General features: G+C 43.8%; 1 protein-coding gene across 2 annotated transcripts in view; it reads left to right on the top strand.

Annotated features, from left to right (window-relative positions):
• Positions 1 to 20903, top strand: part of RPTOR (regulatory associated protein of MTOR complex 1) — a 318041-nt gene that overhangs the window by 106357 nt on the left and 190781 nt on the right. For both annotated transcript variants that reach the window (XM_069750796.1, XM_069750795.1), the window contains exon 3: positions 2367 to 2449. In XM_069750796.1, coding sequence (XP_069606897.1) covers positions 2367 to 2449 — 83 coding nt within the window. The remainder of the gene's footprint in view (positions 1 to 2366; positions 2450 to 20903) is intronic.

Genomic DNA, 20903 nt, shown 5'->3' with positions numbered 1-20903 from the left:
TGCAATATGTTCTGTGAAAATGTCATTAATGTCCAAGATGGAATACTCTTTGGTCTCCCTACCAGCTGCATTTCTTTAAGTAGAATCTGTACCTTCTATGAGCATTTTAGCCATTATTTCAAAGATGACGATGATTTTATATACCGGTAAAAAAAATTTTGGGAGGTGGGAGGGAGTGCTGCTCAAATATTTGTTTGTCACCTGCAGTGATATATAGTTATTGTGTTTGTCAAATACCTTCTGTATGTAGGGGGGGGGTAGTGGCTTTTCTGTTCCTTCTAGATGGATGGCGGGTGATTTCGTCAAGCAGCGTGCTATGCCTAAGGGCCACCTGAAAAATGCTTGTAACGTTATGATCGGTCTCCAATCACTTTAGCTGGAAGCAGTTTCCAGCATTTGAGTTAAAAGAAACATTTTTGTCTGTGATTTGAAGCCACATGTGAGACGTAAAACATAGATTCATCGAGTTACATGTTCGCTCACTCGAATGAAACTATTTGTTAACGTCCTAATGTTCCTTCAGTGCATCACCGCTGGTAGGCTGCAAGCATTAAGACTTCTTTTTGGTCCTCAGGGTAACTGAATCCATGTTGACTGTTATACTGTGACTTTTGGAATAAAACTATAAGTCTTTACGTGATAGAATAAATTAGTGGAGCTAAAGGGGTTCAGACCCAGTTCCAAAAACCCTGTCAAACAACTTATTTTGTCAGTTTTTTCTGTGAATCGATCGAGTGTACATGTCCTATTGGGGCAAATAAATATGTGGGTTGTCTTCATGAGACAATCCCTTCATTGATAATGCTGTAAAGGTTCTGCCATGCTGGGGACCATTCTGTCAAACGATGGACATAAACAGCTTTTGTCTGACCACATTGACTATAATGGTGGTCCTTCGAGTTTCCGTCATTGTGATTACGATCAATGACAGATCATTATGAAAGTTAGGAAATGTCCTCAACATGTCTGTGCTATTCCTAACCTAAGGATCTAGGCTTTTAGCTGAGATTAATATGTGCTGCACTTTATGTACATGCTCGGTAGTGACCAGTGCTGTGGAGTCGGAGTTAGGGAAATTGCGGAGTCGGAGGTTTGGGTTACCTACTCCACAACCCTGGGAATAACACAATGTTCTTTGACATTTTTTTCTCCCTTCTCTGGGCTTCATGTAGGGATTATCGGAATAGGTTAGCTTATTAGGATCTAAAATTACTACCAGAGTGAAGAGCTGGGTATTTGCTATGTACGGCACCTCTCCCAACCAGATTCTGGTTAAAGGGGCTACTGATCAAGCACCCAGTTGGAGCTGAGGCTGTGTACCAAACTTCAGAATCAGTGAATCATCTCATTATTGTGAAGGTCTCCTTCATCTAATATCCACCAGTCATCACTCTTGCGTCTACAAGGCCATAAATGTAATTTTGGTGTTGACCCGACCCATAGGACAACCAACCAGAGAACTGCAAAGTCTCTCCGCTGATACGAGCTAACCTCTTTCATTTCTGGGAATTTATACTTGCAAATTGAAATTAAATTAAACTAATTGTGTTTTCGACTTCTCCGGTAAGAGCGTTTTACATTATTAACATTCCCGTCATTCTTCCAGCCAGCGCTTGTGCTTGTTCTGTTATACAATGTCCTCCTCTTATCTGCTTTGACTGATGATCCAACAGCTTCTTATTTATTTCTAATTTTTTTTTACCGTCCGGCTGTCTTTTAGTAAAACATTAGGCAAGACGTCCACCCAAACTCCTTCACTTTTCCAGCATAAATTATAAAATGGGGGAGGACTCCATTATTTACTGATGATCTCCCACCCTGATTGTTGGCCAGTTATGGTGAAGTAAAGACACTTTCCAGGGCAAAATCCACTAAAATATGAAATATGGATGGCCAATGAAGGCTGTGAATCCCCCAAGGTTGTCAGAGCAAACCAGAGTTATAAAAGCTCAAGAAGGGAGGTCTAGCAGTGACATCAGAGAATAAGCTTGTCCAAGCTGGCTGTACTGTTGAGCAGCGGTCACCATAGCTATATTCCAAGTGTTTTTATAAATACAGAAGGCCCCTGTCTTATCCAAGAAGTTAACATGTTTTATGAATTAGCCCCTGAAACACATAGCTATGTTCATTAACCCTGCATTTATTTATAAAAGGTTTTATTGCACACACCCAATAGATTGATTAAAGGTTTGATGGGTTGGATTTTTGAGCAATCACCATCCCTCGCCTCTCACCAGATCCGTGTCTTTCCATTAGGGCGTATTTTTGTCACCTCCTTTTCTAGGGTATGTGCTGGACTGTTTTTTTTTTTTTGTGTTGAGCTGTTTGCAGCTGGATTTTTATCTATTATGTGTTTATTTCCACAGATCCTCTGGCGATGGGTCCCCAGAAAGCTTTGGAAACCATCGGGGCCAACCTGCAGAAGCAATATGAAAACTGGCAGCCACGGGTGAGTTTAATACAACTGCATCATCCGGCAAATGAATTAAGTTTAATCGTCTTTTTTTCTGAAAAAGAAAGCTTGTGTCTTTACATCATGAAATCTAGCACCCGTTACGCATTCACAGTTCTTTGGGGGATTGTTCAATATATTGGTGGCAATGCTATAGTATGGAATTGCATGAATGGATTCTATTGCCAATTTGATAGAAAATATTAGAAATCGATATGTTGATTGGGGAGTTAAAAGAAAGCTTAAAGGCTTGAGGAAACCTTTGAAGGATAAGGAGGGGAAGATAACTTGCAGAAGGTACCCTGTTTCCCAACCGAAAATATTCCAGTACCATGAGATGGATGCAGTCGTCACATGGTGCCAGGAGCTCAGTGTGCGGAGACACAGTACAGAGTACAGAAGACCACTGTTCAAGTGGTGTGTATAGTTTTTTGTTTGTTTGTTTTTTTACGCCGCCCTGGGCCAATTAAGACCTACTTTTCTATTCGTGGAGAAACCCCTTTAAGATCAATGGTCAGGTGTGGGTTTTATATTGAGAAGTATACAGCATTTTCTGAATATATGGCCGCCACTCGGATTTGTGCCATTATAAGCAGGTACTTCTGATATATCAAATTCCCTGCAGTTCCCCAATCAGCCTGCAGGCCGGCGGCTTTTTAAATCACCCTGCATCTGCTACATTATAAAAAAAAAGAAAAAAAGCCCTTTAAATTGATGTATATGCATCATAATAATATATATAAAGGTGGACATACATATTAGATCAATGGTGGCCATATCCCACTCTATTAGGCAGGAGTGTCTGACCATCTTGGAGTGCCCAGACTCTTCTTCTCCTAAAGTCCGGGAACTTGTTGAATTTTAACATGCCCTATTCTTTGTTAATGGTTGCAGAACCCTTATTTCTATGCACTGGGGACGTCACTAATGATAAAGCGACAAGACTTGGGGCAGAAGCTGTCTGCACCAGGGTGGTCTGTCTGACAGAAGCGCGATTCAGCGCATCCGATCCCGAGGTTGGATGCCACTTAGGTGGTGTGTGGTTTGAGTAGGATGAATTAGTCATTTGTGCAGGACATCTCAAAACTGTAGCTGGCAGCAGCTCGCCCCATCCTGCCTGATGAAGGTACTTTAAAGGCAATTAGTGACTGCTGCCAAGTGCTGTATGGCCGGCTTAGCAGGGCGGTGCTCTTAAATTCATCAAGTGCGGCTGATGCTGTCAGGATTGTGAGCACCTTTGTCTCTTTTCATACAAAACACGTATTGTCTGAAGGCAGCCACAACCTTACTCAAAAAGAATATTCTTGAACCCGCCAGAAAAATTCCAGGCCTGGATAAAGGAGGATTGATGTCCTCGTCTTGGGTGGAGCAAGGACTCCACCGACAGATCCAGAAACGTCCTTCATCAAGGCCTGATGTACATAAAGCAGGACCAGACTGGAAAATCGGGAGGTGAAAGTGTAACCTGGAGACATTGGTTGTGAGTATGGGTGCCGAGACCTCTACCCATCCGTAAACTGTCGTAGCAGAAGTGCTGATGCTCCTCTTGTGAAGCTGAAGATCAACTCCACAGAAAATCTTTGAGACCTTCTTTTTTTAGAATTCAGTGGAGTTCTCGGCTCCTGGACCTCCCGGCCATCAAAATTTTACCAGTGACAGTGACATGTCCATATTTTCTGAAAAGTGAAATTGTGACTTATTGTGTATCTTCACAGAGATTGGAGCATTGTTTTCTTGACATTGAGCTCAAAATCTCCTTAACCAGTCAAAGAGTTTTTTTCAAGACTTTTATATTTATGGCTTATCCTTTCATTTTAGATAGTAGTCGATAGGTCTAATGGCCGAGTATTGCAGCCGCTGTAGCCACACACCTATGGCAGTGGCAGACCTTCCATGTCAACAGAAGCATCAAGTAAAAGTCTGGACACCTCCACAAACATTATGTGGTTGCCGCTCCTGTCGATATTGTCAATTTTGACATTTATTTGTGTATGGCTACATTTACGGTTTGTCATCATGTAGATCTAGTGAGGGTCCGACACTGGTCTTTCCTCTAAATGAAGGTGCGTTATTGCTCCACCAAATAATGATGGCATATTTGAAGCACAGGCCGTCCATATTGAATCCTTGCACTCTGTTCAATCAGGGTTTCTTCACATTTTTTAGCAAAGTTTTATTTTTTGAGTGATTTTGCTGCCTTTTTTTGGTCTATAACATTTACAACCTGTTTTTAAGCATTTTTTTTTAAGAAAAAAAATAGCTTTACATAAATCCAGCTTTAAATAGTAATGCGGTCTGCTTGCTGCAGTGACTAGGGGTAGCTGAGGAGCTTAGTGTTACTATTTCTCTATAGAATCCAACTGCAGTACCAGGCACTGCCTGAGTGTCCGAGTGACACTGTTTTTCGTAAAAAGAGAAGCAACCTTTGTTTTCTTCTGTCCAACCCCACTTAATTTCCCTTTAAATGCTAATGAAGCTTAAGAAAAAATAGATCCACATTTATTTTTGGGCGGACCGGTCCTAATTACGTTTTTCACTTTAAGTGGGAAAACACCTGTCTGTGCTGTATCAGAGCAGTAATCAGATTTTGGTCGTCTCAGCAGGTGCCCAGCGAGCTTGTGACCCCATGCTGAGAATACACCAAGGAGATGTTCCGCCCGCCTCTCTGCGTACGCATCCTCCGCTGCCCCGGGACTTAACCAGAGCCTTTTGATCGTTGGTTTCACATTTTTATTTAATTGCTCCCTGAGATTCTTTCATCAGCTGCTGAGCCGGGCTGTGAATGCCTCCCAGGGCAAGCAGTGGGTTAAGCAGAGAGTCCACTTCTGCCGTTGCCTCTGATCACTCGGGGAAGGGGCATCATTACAAAGCACAGCACGTACGTCTTTATTGCACTCCATGGCGCTCTCAAGTTTTTGTTTTTTTTTTCTCCTGCAGTAATAAACTGAAGTTGATGTGCCAAACGCAATAAAACAATGCAGACCGTATGGAGATCTTGCTGTAAATGTTTTAAGCAAAGCAATATGGCCACTCGCTGTGGACGAGACTCCGAGATGTATGGCACAGGACTGGACGGTCCCAGGTTGTTGCAGGCTCTGCAGTATTACAGCTGTTATGTCTGGTCTGCATTGTCAGATGTTGCTTAGCAATGCACATAGATGTACATCGCCTTTCACTAGCTGTGCTGCAGGCCCTTCCAACCCGCGGAAATGTCCTCACGCATATGTTTGTGGAGCGTTGACGAGCTCATGTAATCAGGTTCTTGCTCTGTTATCTATATTGTTCTACTGCGGCTCTTTATATGGCTGGTGTAGTGAGATTTAAAGGGACCCTCGCAGCGTAAAATGTTTCTTGTAGGGATAGACTCTAAAGCCCATAACTTGGGTGGGGATCTCTTCATTGATGGTTTTGTAATTCACATCTGATATGGGTCTTCTTTTCAGGGTCAAGCCTTATAGGGATTGTTTGAGTACACGTAAACCTCATGTGAGCCAATGCAGTGAGACTCTCTGGTCATTTTTTGAGAAACGGTTGACGTTGGAGACATTTGTGGTCAGTAGAGATGAGCGGATCAATTCGCGAGACACTGATCCAGATCAGTGGTTTCTGGCAGCTAGACGGTAGGCCCACAAATCTTTCTACCTTTGACTGGCGCAACATCTGTGAGGCATGAAGTACAGATGACGTTGCACCAGCCCTGGCTAGTCAATAGCCGCCCTGGAATTGTCGGAAGGTAAGAGATTTGCCGGCCGCCTGTCTAGCAGCCAGGTACCACTGACCTGGACCGGAGTCCCTCGAATCAATCCATTCATGTCCACTGGCCTGACACAGCTTCCACTGCTTTTAATGGCTGACAATAAAAGGCAATGTAACCCAGCACATAGAGTTGTCATCACTTTGAATGGTAGGGGTCCCTAAAACAAGAGTGGAGTGCTGGTGGAGCGCTGTATCTCCTTCTAATTTTTTGTTTCCTGTGGAGCCCACTCTATTCACTTGAAGAGGATTCTGCACTACACCTTTTTTTTTAATTCTCAGGACGTATTTAGGTCACTGAAGACTGACCCCCACCACCTATCACGATGTGATCACATATCCTAATGAGAACCCCTCACTATTTGGGGCTCACGCACACAGTTGTGTAATGCTGCATGCAAGGTATGAGTTGTACGCAGCTGTAACAAGGTGACCACTGAGACAGGGGCCCTCCTACACTTGTGCCTCTATACAAAGGTTTTTGTTATGATCCATTGGATACTGTACATTGCTTCCTGGTGAAAATACCTCTGCGGTACAGTGGTGGGATATTATGCAACCGTTGGGGTTCTCGGCTTGATACCATATGGGCGTTGTGACCATGCCAAGTCTATGACTATATTTGATAAAAGGCCAAAAAATCCAATATGCTCTCTACAGAGCCATTATTCTGATAACTTCTAGGTTCCCCAGACAGTCATCTAAAGCAGCTCACCAGCAACTACGTCTACACAACAGCAGCATAAATCTTAGCTTCCAGGTCCACTAAGTTTTATGCCAGCTACAGTCTTATCCAACATATAGATTTGTGAATCAGTACCGAGAATTTAATCTATAAGCTGGAAAGCAGGATAATAAAGTGGTGATACCCTTTGTCTTTTGAGCTTTGAGTTTGTTGTGCTGCTCACTGTAAATTAATGAGTGAGCACCCCCCGTACACCCAGGATTGTCATTCTGCAGGGGCCGTGTGATGCAGAGGGTGGATGGTCTGGGAATTTAAGATTTACTAACTAGGACACAGTCATAAGGCTTTGTATTGATTTTGCAGTTTTTAGTTTTCAGTATATTTTTCCCATTTATATTCTCTTCTAATTCCAATGTTTCTGAGGCTTTCCCCAGCCCAAGCAGATATATTTCATCTTGGCGTGAAGCGTAATAAAGTTGTGATGTTGTTGGGAAAGGAGGAAATAAAGCAGTTCAAAATATGGGAAATATGTTTTTTTCCTTGTCGCCTTTCTCTTTCACTTGGTTGTTTGCAAAACCTTACTATTGCTCCTCTACTCTGCCTACACCTCCCTCTGTTTCATCAACACAACGCTCATCTGGCTTTTGCACCTCTGCCTAGGCTGGCTTTTTTTTTTTCGAGCCGTCCAGCCTCTAACTTCTGTTTTTAGCCTACCTTTTACCCATCCATCCTCTTGTTCATCTACCCAGCTTATTTTTTAATCATCCGACCTTTTGCTCTTCTTGTCAATCTACTTTTTGCCCATCCGGCCTCTTACATCTCAAAGACACAAAAGAGCATCGTAGAACCAAAAACACTCAGTTTCAAAAAATCACAGTAATCCGCAAGTGCTAGTAAAAAAGATGTAAAAAACAGGGTATTTGGTTGATACGTTTTTTGCAAACAATGTATACTAAGCTGCTCCACCAAACGACAAGGTATACCCATATCAGAGCAGTCCTAACTGATGTATGCAATCCCTGTCTGATGTATTTAAAAACCTGATCATCTGTATATTACCTGTGTAAACAGGGTTCAGAGAGGAAAAATCCATCTGGACATGCTAAGTGGCACAGCTTTTGTGCAGATAGCCCAAGAGGAGTGGTGCGTAACTCCCGAGTCTTGTAGTATACATTTTTTGCAAAAAACGTATCAACCAAATACCCTGTTTTTTTTTTTACATCTTTTTGCTATCACTTGCGGATTACTGTGATTTTTTTTTAAACTGAGTGTTTTTGGTTCTACTATGCTCTTTTGTGTCTTCAAGTTTCTTGATGGTGTGGGAACATTTTCCTACAGACTTGTTCACTGTGCAAGTAGCCCATGTGTTCCTGTTTCTATAATTGTTCTCTTGTGTCTACAAGACTAGGGAGTTACCCACCACTCCCCTTGGGCTATCTGCATAAAAGCTGTTCCACTCAGCATGTCCACATGGATTTTTCCTCTCTGAACCCTGTTCACACAGGTAATATACAGATGATCAGGTTTTTAAATACATCAGACAGGGATTGCATACATCAGTTAGGACTGCTCTGATCTGGGTATACCTTGACGTTTGGTGGAGCAGCTTAGCATACATTTTTTTTGTTGTTGCAAGAAACGTATCAACCAAATACCCTGTTTTTTTTTACATCTTTTTACTAGCACTTCCGGATTACCGTGATTTTTTTTTAAACTGAGTGTTTTTGGTTCTACTATTCTCTTTTGTATCTTCAAGTTTCTTGGTGGTGTGTGAACATTTTCCTACAGACTTGTTCACTGTGCAAGTAGCCCATGTGTTCCTGTCTCTTACATCTCAGCCTAGGCTGCCCTTTTAGCTATCTGGCTTTTTACCTCCCTGTCTAGCCTACCTTTTAGGTTTGTAGTCTCTTGCTCTTCTGCCTATCCTACTTTTTACCCATCCGCCCAGCCTACTTGTTACCCATCCGGACTTTTGCCCTTCTGCCTAGGTTGCTTTTTACCCCTCTGGCCTCTATTCAAAGTTTTCCTTGTACAGCGAGTTAGCCCAGTGCCCAGCCAGCCTCTCATGTTGCCGGCCACTTGTCTATCTAACCTGACGGCCTGTTGTTGCTCTGCCCAGCCAACCTCTTACTTTACCTCTTATCCTTCCAGTCTCTTGTCCACTTGCCTATCCATTGTTTTATCCATTTGGCTACTTGGCCCACTTTGTGGTGAATTCTTGTCTGAAGATTCTATTGTCCCTCTAATCAGCTTAACAGACTCCCTCCCTCTTGTCGCTCTGCCTTGCCCACCTGGTCACTCGACATAGCCAGCCTCTTACCCAACTGGCCGCTTGCCCATCATCTTAATATGCATACCCTCTGCTCCTGGTTTTATCTCCCTTCGACATCTGACATTGAATCTCACTTGTCTCATAGCCTCCACATCCATCTCCACCACCTTTTATTGTAGTTGAGTCACCTAGGTTGTAATATTTCATTACAGGGTCTGATAAGTAATTGCAGTCCTCTGTATCTTCAGCACTGACTTTCTTCTGGGCTGCTTGTTTATTCCTTAATTTCTTGTTGTTATACGATGGTTTATATGCTCTTGTTACAGAGAAGAAAATGTTTTCTTATTTTCCTTTTATAAAGACTTCATTAGGATCCTGAACATTGTAATATGCACTTGGCTCCGGGGTGTTCTCAGCTTTTATTATACCACTATTAACCATTTGTGCCCTCCACTCGGCTCCCTCCCCACTTCCACCAGTGTTTTTCTTGTGCTTTACAGCTGCTTGTACACCAGATGACATACTGTAAATGAGCATTTGTAGCCAGCGGCTCCCAAGACCTGGTCGCCGCTGTCATCCCATAACTCAGACCTTGGCTTTCGCTCTCCGTGGTGTAGCGTATGCTGATTAAATTTGCATGAACTGACTCTGTTGCAATTTTCTGCTCTTATTTATTTATTTGGTCACTTATTTCATTCCTGACCTTTTCCAGAAGGTTTATTTATGCTCCTGCCAGCACGTTATGGCAGCAGAGATTGGATTGCCGATTTGAGGTAGGACGTCTCTCTGTGAGTCCCAACATATGGACATAAGTCATGTTTTATGAGTCTAGCAGGCAATATGGTTCTTTAGGCTGTAGGATCCATTCTTAGGTTTTTCTCTGACACTTGGACCATAAAAAGCCCCATGATGAATCGTGGTCATGTATGCTTGCCTAGGGTAGAGTAGTACACTGTATTATGGTACAATATCCTGTGTATATAATGGGCTTGCAAGTTTAGGGCATGTCAAGAGGAAACCTTGTAGATTTACACAACGGCAGAAATTAACTTTCTAAACTCAATGTGCAGAACATATCTCTGGTTAGACATTAATGAAGCCACCCAAGAAACCTCTTCTCTCAAGCATTCAGTCCTACAGTGAACGTCTGGTGAGGATCTCTTTCACCGGTGGACTTAAGGTATCGTCACACTAGACGATATCACTAGCGATCCGTGACGTTGCAGCGTCCTCGCTAGCGATATTGTCCAGTGTGACAGGCAGCAGCGATCAAGCCCCTGCTGTGATGTCGCTGGTCGGGGAAGAAAGTCCAGAACTTTGTTTCGTCGCTGGACTCCCCGCAGACATCGCTGAATCGGCGTGTGTGACACCGATTCAGCGATGTCTTCGCTGGTAACCAGGGTAAACATCGGGTTACTAAGCGCAGGGCCGCACTTAGTAACCCGATGTTTACCCTGGTTACCATCGTTAAAGTAAAAAAAACAACCGCTACATACTTACCTACCGCTGTCTGTCCTCGGCGCTCTGCTTCTCTGGTCTGGCTGTGAGCACAGCGGCCGGAAAGCATAGCGGTGACGTCACCGCTCTGCTTTCCGGCTGCCCGGCGCTCACAGCCAGAGCAGAGAAGCAGAGCGCCGGGGACAGACAGCGGTAGGTAAGTATGTAGCGGTTGTTTTTTTTACTTTAACGATGGTAACCAGGGTAAACATCGGGTTACTAAGCGCGGCCCTGCGCTTAGTAACCCGATGTTTACCCTGGTTACCGGGGACCTCTGGATCGTTGGTCGCTGGAGAGCTGTCTGTGTGACAGCTCTCCAGCGACCAAACAGCGACGCCTCAGCGATCCAGATCGTTGTCGGTATCGCTGCAGCGTCGCTTAGTGTGACGGTACCTTTAATCATGTTGGTACAACACCATCCCACTGGAGGATTCTCCTACCTGGTAGTGGGGATAAACCACTGTGCACATTTTGCCATGAGATCTAGCTCCTTTGTTTGTTTTTTTGGTGTGGAAGGTCTTGATGATCAGCAGTAAAAAAAAAACACAAAACAATTTGACAACTGGATGTCGTATTGAAGCATTATGTTTTCTTAGCCTTGGAGACACTTTGAGGGTTAAGCAGCGAAAGACTGAGGAACTTTGGACCATACTAAGTAAATTAACTTAGTGATATACCACTTTGTAAATTCAGATTTTTTTTCTTGAATAAAGAGAGACAAATATTATAAACAAGCAATAGGACATTGATAAATTTGCTTAATTAAAGGGTAGACCCCAACAGTGAACATTCAGTCCCTCAGTCAACTTCAGTTGAGGTTGTCATCTGCTGGTGGGCCTTGTCATTATTCTCAAACATCATCTCATAGCCCCGTGGTTTGATGAGAAGTCAAAATAATCAGTGCTTTTTTTGTTGTTGCAAGTGTGGCTTTGGGGGTAAGGGTGAAGATCAGCATGAAACACGGCTGGTTTTACTGACTCAACATAAACCTGATGATTTCATCCCCCAAGTCATGCTGTAACCTCACAGTTTTTACTAACTTTTTAACTTGTTTGATAATGTTCAAGTGTTGTCTTTTATCTATCAAGTCATACTGACCCTTGTATGGTGCAGTTAGCTCCAAATCTTCAGTATTGTGTCTATCCCCCAAACAAATTCTATAAAGTTGCCATTTTTATAGCTGGATCTTTATAATTATGAGAAATTGAGTAATTGTTGGGGTAATTGCCTACTGAGCTAATCAGCCAAATTGTTAGTGTCAAGTGGTGATTCCCAACCAATATTCGTAATATGGGAATCCCCAGGTGTTGTTTTTTTTACCACTAGGGAAGCAGTAGATTATATAAAATTGGTGAAGGTCAGATGTCCCCCCCCCCCCTCAAAAGAGCACCACTTTTGCAAATAGGTTGTCTAGCATTGCACCTTGGCCTCATATGAATGGGGTTGACCTGCAATGCTGCAGCTGACCCATTGACTAGAGCGGCAATATTCCTAGACAAAAAATATGCCATAGTTTAATTTTGGACCTCATGAAACCTTTTTCATTCTTCCATGTTGCTTACACTTTTATCAGGCAGAGCCACATTGCATTGATTCTCTATGGAAAGTAATTCTATCCACCAAGCAAATAACTCTAAAATTTGATCACAGCAATCGAGTTGGCTAATAATTCTAATTTGATGTTGTGCAACTGTCAGGACAGGAAATATTGTCATAGGGACATTGGCCCTGAATTGCGGACATCAGTCGATGACTGATTATAATTTCCATTTTTTTAATATTCAGAAAAGGGTCATGTCAAGCTCTGAATTTCTTTACGCGTTTCACAACCTCCAATGCAATTATTTTATCCGGAGCCGTGGATGTGATATTTAGATGATGGCAGTTTTCATTGTAGTCATCACCGTGTCCAATCAGGCCAGGGCCACTTAGCCACCTTGTTTACCTCTGTTCAAAACTTTACAAGACACTTTACAAGTGCACAACCTTCTGCTTTAGTAATGTAAACTGTGCTCAAGAATTGTAATGCATTGCGGTCGTGGTATAATGAACCGTGCACTGTATTGAAATGCAATCTTCAGAGTGTCAATGCAAAGAGTTTAGTACAGCGGAGACTGACGGTGTAAGAAACCTTTGTGTAATGTAGTTGTCCCAATTCTTATATTTTGGAGGCTTCAGTTTTGGCTTCTGTGAGGATAATGTATAATATAAGTTTTAGTCTCTCATTGGCAGCACCTATAGGGTGGGTGTTGACCCCCCTTTACTTCAGGGTTTAGCTTTTCTTTTCAATGGCTGTAGAAGAGCTTTTATTGCTTCTTGCTGCAAATTCCAGGTTTGGAGCGACTTACACCTCTTCTCCCACCAAAGGAATTTATACGACCGCTGTAGTTGCAATAGACAATTGTACCAGCTGAAACTGGTGTGATCTCTCTTTTAAAACATGAGGCTCTTTGTCCTAATCTTGTAAGATTCTGGGCCACCGATTTGGGCTAGAAAAATAATAAGTATATCTTGCTTAACCTCCATCGGCGGATCTATCCGCCACGGTAAACGCAGGCTTCTAGTTCCAACAGGGACAGAGTATGGATTTCTCTGGAACTATGCATCCCATCAAGCCCAAATTTGATCTCATTAGAACGCCAATGTTAATAAAAGATGAATGTTGGGTGTGTTATGATTCTGACATGTTCTGTAGCGGAGATACAGGCATTAGACAAACTTGTGTTAAATTTAGTAAGACTGAAGAGATAGGAGGGTCTGAGGAAACCAGCCCTGTTAGTGATGTCACAAGGCTGTGGTTATTTAAGTGACTCCACTTTACCCAGCCTTCAGAGTCAGTCTGAGTTTTTTACTCGAGGAGCTGTTTCTATCCCGACCTCCTGATGCATTGGGACATTTGGGGTCCCGCCTACCAGCATGGTTTTGCCTGAAATGAACTGAGAACATGTGAGTTTTACCTATTCTCATTTAATCCCTTTATTTTATAATTACTTGTACATATTTTCAATTGTCTCATATTGTAACATATTTATATAACTGTTTATAAACACTGCCTTAAATCTTTTATGGAGTATAATATTTAACATACTAGATTTGTTCTTCTGCTCTAAAATGTACCCTAAGTCTTCTGAAGGGAATTACGCTACTGTTTTGGGTTAGCTTCGGGCCTGTTTAAACGAAGCTGGTGGCAGCATACCATGTGCTGTGCCTTTGGGAGTCGTTGTAGCGACTGCGGCGTTGATAATTATTGTACCTGCCTGAGTGGGAGTAGTTATTTCGCCTCGCTGCAGCGTGCCCAATAGCCAGTACATAGCAGGCAGCCTTTCTGGAGACTGATTACCCTAGGTGCAGTACCTAATCTGACCTGAGGGCAAGGGGGGCGCCAGAGAGCTGCAAGTTCAAGCAGACCTGTAAAGCGGGATATACATAAATCCCTGCAGTTCGTGGTATATTGAAGAGCAGTGGGATAACTAGAATAAGCCCCTGCTGTAAACTAAGAGGTTCATAGACTTGTGTTTTTTTTTCATCACATTGTAGCAGTGGAGGGATAACTAAGATAAGCCCCCCTGCACATGTGATAGTCGTCTTTTGGCCTAAAGTCACCCCGATCCGTGACGTGGGGGTGACGGTCACGGTGTGAATCGTGACATATTGGTGGCAGCGGTGAGATAACTAGAATAAGCCCCTGCTGTAAATTAAGAGGTCCATAAACTTGTGTGTGTTTTTTTTCATCACATTGTAGCAGTGGAGGGATAACTAAGATAAGCACATGTGATAGCCGTCTGTTGGCCTAAAGACACCCCGATCCGTGTCGTGGGGGTGACGGTCACGGTGTGAATCGTGACAGCTTCCCTAAAGGAATGACGATCTTGGGTGCACTAGGGTCCTATCTCAGTCTGAATTCCAACTTCTATCTTATTAGAGATTGATTGGCATGAATTGGTGGTGGAAATCCGTCTCCCTCATCTGCCCTTATTTATTTAGAAGCGCGGAACTGGAAGATGGTCAGAGCACCCTTGTACCCAGGACTGTGGCGTCAGTAAGCCAAACCTCCGACTTCTCAATTTCCCTGACTCCCGACTCCAATTCCTCAGCACTGCCTCAATACTGAGCACGTACATAAAGTACAGCACAGAGTCATCCCAACTAAAAGCCTATATCTTTAGATCAGGAATAGAACAGACATTTATAGTACATTTCATAACTTTCCCATATTCTTATGTAAAAATTTACAGCACATGCTGTATTGAAGTACTGTACCCAATTTATTACATATTTAAGGAGTTTGTCGGTCCATTTTAGTCAGACTCCACCAAAATGGACATACGCCACAGCCCTGTTTGTACCCACCACTGAACTTACGGAGACTTGTTATTACTACTGACCAACCCCCCTTGAGCAATGGCTGTTTTACTTGCTCCTATGGGTCTAGACCAGGGGTGCACAACCGTTTTTGGTCCAAGGGCCACATTGTCATACTAAGCCAATCCCAAAAACCGCAAACAAATGCATGAATACATCACTAGAACCACCATCAGTACATTAATACTTCACCAGAACCAAGTTTTCTGTATTTGATGAGGATTTCGAGAGTTTCTGCTCCAAAAAAAGAAACACTGCAGTATCCATACCCACTAACAAACTGAGTTTTGCAGCAGATACTTGCTAAATCCTCCTCATAATCTCAAATCTCTAAGTTTTGAGATTTTTTTGAATAGCCATGAAGCACAATATGGATTGCTACGTGTATAAAATCAGAACCTCTGTCAGCACATGTATGCAGTGCCAGAACCACCATCAGTACATGAATACAGCATCAGACCCACAATCCGTACATGAATGCAGCGCCAGAACCACTCTCTGTAAATTTATACAGCACCAATTGGAATGTCAGGTCAGCCCCATATATAATTGTATTGCTTGAACTTACAATTCCCAGTGTGTACTTAACAATGGCAAGGAAATGCTGGGAGTTGTTACCAGCCATCATCAGAATGCCGACCGTACAGGATCGACAGCACTGAAGATACTTAGTCAGTATAACTAATAATTGTTTGCATCCTGGTACGTTATAGATGACGTTCTCTCTGATTCAAGTCATAGTAACATAGTAACATAGTTAGTAAGGCCGAAAAAAGACATTTGTCCATCCAGTTCAGCCTATATTCCATCATAATAAATACCCAGATCTACGTCCTTCTACAGAACCTCATAATTGTATGATACAATATTGTTCTGCTCCAGGAAGACATCCAGGCCTCTCTTGAACCCCTCGACTGAGTTCGCCATCACCACCTCCTCAGGCAAGCAATTCCAGATTCTCACTGCCCTAACAGTAAAGAATCCTCTTCTATGTTGGTGGAAAAACCTTCTCTCCTCCAGACGCAAAGAATGCCCCCTTGTGCCTGTCACCTTCCTTGGTATAAACAGATCCTCAGCGAGATATTTGTATTGTCCCCTTATATACTTATACATGGTTATTAGATCGCCCCTCAGTCGTCTTTTTTCTAGACTAAATAATCCTAATTTCGCTAATCTATCTGGGTATTGTAGTTCTCCCATCCCCTTTATTAATTTTGTTGCCCTCCTTTGTACTCTCTCTAGTTCCATTATATCCTTCCTGAGCACCGGTGCCCAAAACTGGACACAGTACTCCATGTGCGGTCTAACTAGGGATTTGTACAGAGGCAGTATAATGCTCTCATCATGTGTATCCAGACCTCTTTTAATGCACCCCATGATCCTGTTTGCCTTGGCAGCTGCTGCCTGGCACTGGCTGCTCCAGGTAAGTTTATCATTAACTAGGATCCCCAAGTCCTTCTCCCTGTCAGATTTACCCAGTGGTTTCCCGTTCAGTGTGTAATGGTGATATTGATTCCCTCTTCCCATGTGTATAACCTTACATTTATCATTGTTAAACCTCATCTGCCACCTTTCAGCCCAAGTCATTCCCATCCCTTTTGTCTCTGTGTATTACAGACATCAGGATGCGATTTTACACCCAGAGCATGTCTCTGCAGACTTCCCTCTTCGCCATCTTCGGCAGCACATCCCCACACTGTGCTCTTAGAAATAAAAGTATCATTATACTGCCCCAGAAATATAAATATCTCCCATGCTGCACCTCTGAATAAATATTTGCCCCTCACTGAGTTTCCTGTACAAAATATCCCCTCACACTGCCCTTGTGTATAGTATAGCCCCATACTACCCCTCTCTATAATGTTCTCCCAAATTGCACTGTAGGAAGATCCCATTCACAACCCCCCTAATTGCCCCATAATGTCACAAATTGCCCCATAATATCCCTCATAGCTCCTTAATGTCCCCAATAGTGTCCCCCATTGTCCCACATTGCCCTATAATGTTCCCAATTGCTCCATAATAGCCCATAGTGTCTTCCACTGCTCCATAATGTCCCCATTGCTCCATAAGGTTCCCCATTATCTCATAATGTCCCCATTGCTCTATAATGGCCCCTGGAAAGTAACACCAAGCACAAAACAAACATTTCATCTTCAGCTACCTGTGCCCGCCGTGTCCTCAACACCTCTGCGGCCCAGCGTCAGACAAAGAATAATCTACAGGCCTATTACCGTAATTAGATTTTTTTTTTTATTTTAAACCTTTGTATGATAACCTAGTCCAATGTAAGCAATGCCCTAAAAGACTGCTCCCAGACTGACCTATAAGGCTATGTGCACACGTTCAGGATTTCTTGCAGAAAATTCCTGAGAATTCCGGACATTTTCTGCAAGAAATCCGCAAGAAAACCGCATGCGTTTTTGCCGCGGTTTTGACGCGTTTTTGCCGCGGTTTTGCCGCGGTTTTTTCCGGACACTTCCCAATGCATTTTGGAGTAGGAAATCCGCAAAAAAAAACGGAAAATTAATGAACATGCTACGTTTTTTGCCGTGATGCGTTTTTTTCGCATAATGTGCACAAAACATGCGGAATTCATTCTAAATGATGGGATGCTTATTGTATGTGTTTTTTTTGCGGTTTTATAGCGTTTTTATCGGGAAAAACCGCGAAAAAAACGCAACGTGTGCACACAGCCTTAATCAGATTTTTATAAAAGTCTGATGAATAAATGGGCGGACCCTTAGGCTGGGATGATGAGTTGTTTCAGATATGAGTTGGATGCCTGTATGATGTAGAAGTACGTCTGTAAATACTCTCTGTAGTCTCTGCAGTTTTGTCGCTCTCACACGTCCCATAAAGAATCGGCAGTTGTATTTGTTTGTCGGGTTAATTCTTCTGATGCACCATCAGCACCCACATTCTGCGCTCTCAAAACTGCAGACAATGCAGCGCTAACACGGCACCAAGGAATCCTTATTGACAGTCTGTTTGGTTTATTGCACCAATTACAACTCTCATTTACATCAATGTAGTGAAACTGAGCAGTGCCAACAAGATGACTGTGCCAAGATTGTTTCTGAAAGCGATCGCTTCTTGGAATGGCTGAGTGAGATTTGCTGATCCGTTGGAGAAAATATCTGGCCGGGAAAAGGGGCCGAAGGTCTGTCCGATTCTATTCAGTATAGGTTTGCATAACTCGGGCACCTCATATGAGCCATGTCAGAGCTGTCACTGCTATGTGGCACATAGAAAATGTCAGCGACATTGGCTTAGTTGCTGTTGTTACTTCGCCATTACATCTGGATAATGTGAAAATCCCATTTGCTCCTTGTCAAATTTTATTTCGGATATTCACCATACAATTCAATGGTGGTTCTCATAGGGGCATTTATGGACAGGGGCATATTTTGACCTCAGAAAATGCAATCTAAAACATCCTGATTCCCTTTAAGATCATGGTAGGTGCCAAATAATACAATATAGCTTGGTGCATTTTTGTATTTCCATGACCATTGTGTCTATTTGCCTTTGAAACTGCAAAATTCTTACCATCGCTTTTACTCATTCTCGTCTGGACTACTGCAACTCTCTACTGAATGATCTCCCTCTAGCCAAACTATCTCCTCCCCAATCCATCCTGAATGGAGCAGCCAGGGTCTTATTTCTGTCCAGCCGCTTCACTAATGCCTCCAACTTGTTCCAGTCATTGCACTGGTTGCTCATTTGCTACAGAGTGCATTAAAAACTTAAAGGGGTTGCCCACTACATTTTATAAGTTCTCCATCGATTTAAACCTTGGAAATAAGTCTTTTTGTAAATGCCTTCTGCTGCCATATGTGCCTCTGAGCAGTGCTATCGCTGACCGTTTAGTCAGCATCACGTAACCCCGGCATCCGCTGATGTCACGTCAAGTTCCAAAATCCTTTGCATCAGGCGTGACCCAGTTGCAGGCACCCCCCTAGTTGACTAGGCTGTGGGCAGAGTTTCACCGCACGTCACAGTCCAGTATCCAACTGGCGCTTGTGGCCAATGAAAGCCGAGGACAGAGGGAAAGCGTGTTCAATACTAGGCTGTGACGTTCCGTTAAACTCCACCCACAGCCCAGTCAATCAGGGGGGCTGCCTGAGACTAAGTCATGCATGGGTGATGCAATGGGTACTGGATATTTACGTGACATCAGTGGCAGCTGCAGCCGGGTTCACGTGATGTGAACTGAGCGGTCAACGATAGCGCTGCTCAGAGGCACATATTGCAGCAGTATGTATTTACAAAAATACTTTATTTACAAGGTTTAAATCGATGGAGGAATTGTAAAATGTAGTGAACAACCTAACACTCACCCACAAAGCTCTCCATAGAAACCTCATATCTGTCTATCACCCTTCCCCTGCCCTCTGTTCCGTAACTGATATAAGACTAACATCTTCTATAATCCGAACTTCCCAGTTCTGATTCCATAACTTCTCTCGTGCTGCGAGTTTTCTGGAATGCACTACCCGGGCGAGCCAACTAATACCTAGCTCCCACGTTAGTAAGCCTTTTCCTATCGCCACGACAGCACCCCTACGAGAGAGGGGATCCGCCCACCATCTGGACAGGAACCTACAGGATTTAAAGGGGCAGTCCCCCTCACCACTCCAGTTTGGGTTCCTGTCCGGACGGCGGGAGCCTGCAGGATGGACTTACTCGGGTCCACCATGCCTCTGTGCGGTATCCGTTTGGGAACGGCAAAATCGGGGGCCCGGAAGCAGCGTCGGGGGTGTCCTGCGTGCAGACCCCCCCTCGTCTGGCCATGTGGAGCGCGTCCCAGGAGTCGGGCAGTGCCGTCCTGGTCCGCAGTTCGAGCGCGCGGTTCAGCGTTCTCACCGGCGCTGGTGAACCCGGAAGTAGTTGTAACACTTCCGGGGTAAGCCGGGGGAGGAGCGCTGCTGCAGATATGAAAGAGCGGCGGCTATGGAATGAATTGTGCAGCAAAATGTCCTCAGTAGGGGACGCGGAGCACCCTCAGGGAGAGGGACCGGAGCAGCGCAGCAAGAGCGGTAGCGGCCGCTCAAGAAGTAGCAGCACAGTAGTACAGGGGCAGCAGCATGCGAGCGCCCCAGCGTCACAGAGGGATTCTTCTCCTCCAAAGCCGGTATTGACAGAATCAGCCTTATGGTGAGTGTTAACAATACACCTGGTGCTGATATGGTCAGTTATTTTGTGCTTTGTTTTAGGTAAAAAAAGACATCTAAATCTAAACATAAGCAATGTGCTTAATACACGACTCCAATGCCTGACAGTTATACTAAAAGGCTTTGCCAGGCTTGCATCTGGCAGACCTTAGAAGAGGAAGCTCCCCTTCGTTCATCAGACCTCAGAGTGGTCATTAGGGAGGAAATAAACTATTCCCTTAGAGGCAGCCGCCATGAAAGGTCGGTCAGAGACATATCTCCTGGATCCAGCCCGTCCCTGCAAGAAGGTGAATGTTCCCGCTCCTCCTCATCACCATCCTCCTCAGATGAAGAGGGAAGGCCATGTTTTTCGGTTGATAACATGGATATGTTAGTTAAAGGAGTCCGAGCAACCATGGGCGTTGCAGAGAACAGGGAACCAAGATCTGCGCAAGACATGATGTTTGCGGGCTTGTGCCAGAAGAGTCGTAAGTCATTCCCGGTAGTGGATACAGTTAAGACCCTTATTAAACGGGAATGGGATAAACAGGACAAAGGTTTCCTGCCGTCATCGGCAAAGAGAAGGTATCCCTTTGACGATAATGACGTGGCGGAATGGATGAAAGTCCCAAAAGGGGACGCGGCGGTGGCTTCTACATCTAATGCTGGTTCCTTGCCTCTGGAGGATGTAGGCCTTCTGAAAAATCCGTCAGATAGAAAGGCGGA

Source organism: Ranitomeya imitator, chromosome 2 (assembly GCF_032444005.1).
Source record: "Ranitomeya imitator isolate aRanImi1 chromosome 2, aRanImi1.pri, whole genome shotgun sequence".
Classification (NCBI taxonomy): domain Eukaryota; kingdom Metazoa; phylum Chordata; class Amphibia; order Anura; family Dendrobatidae; genus Ranitomeya; species Ranitomeya imitator.
Note: the sequence above shows the minus strand (reverse complement) of the source record. Positions and strands in the feature narration are given on the sequence as shown.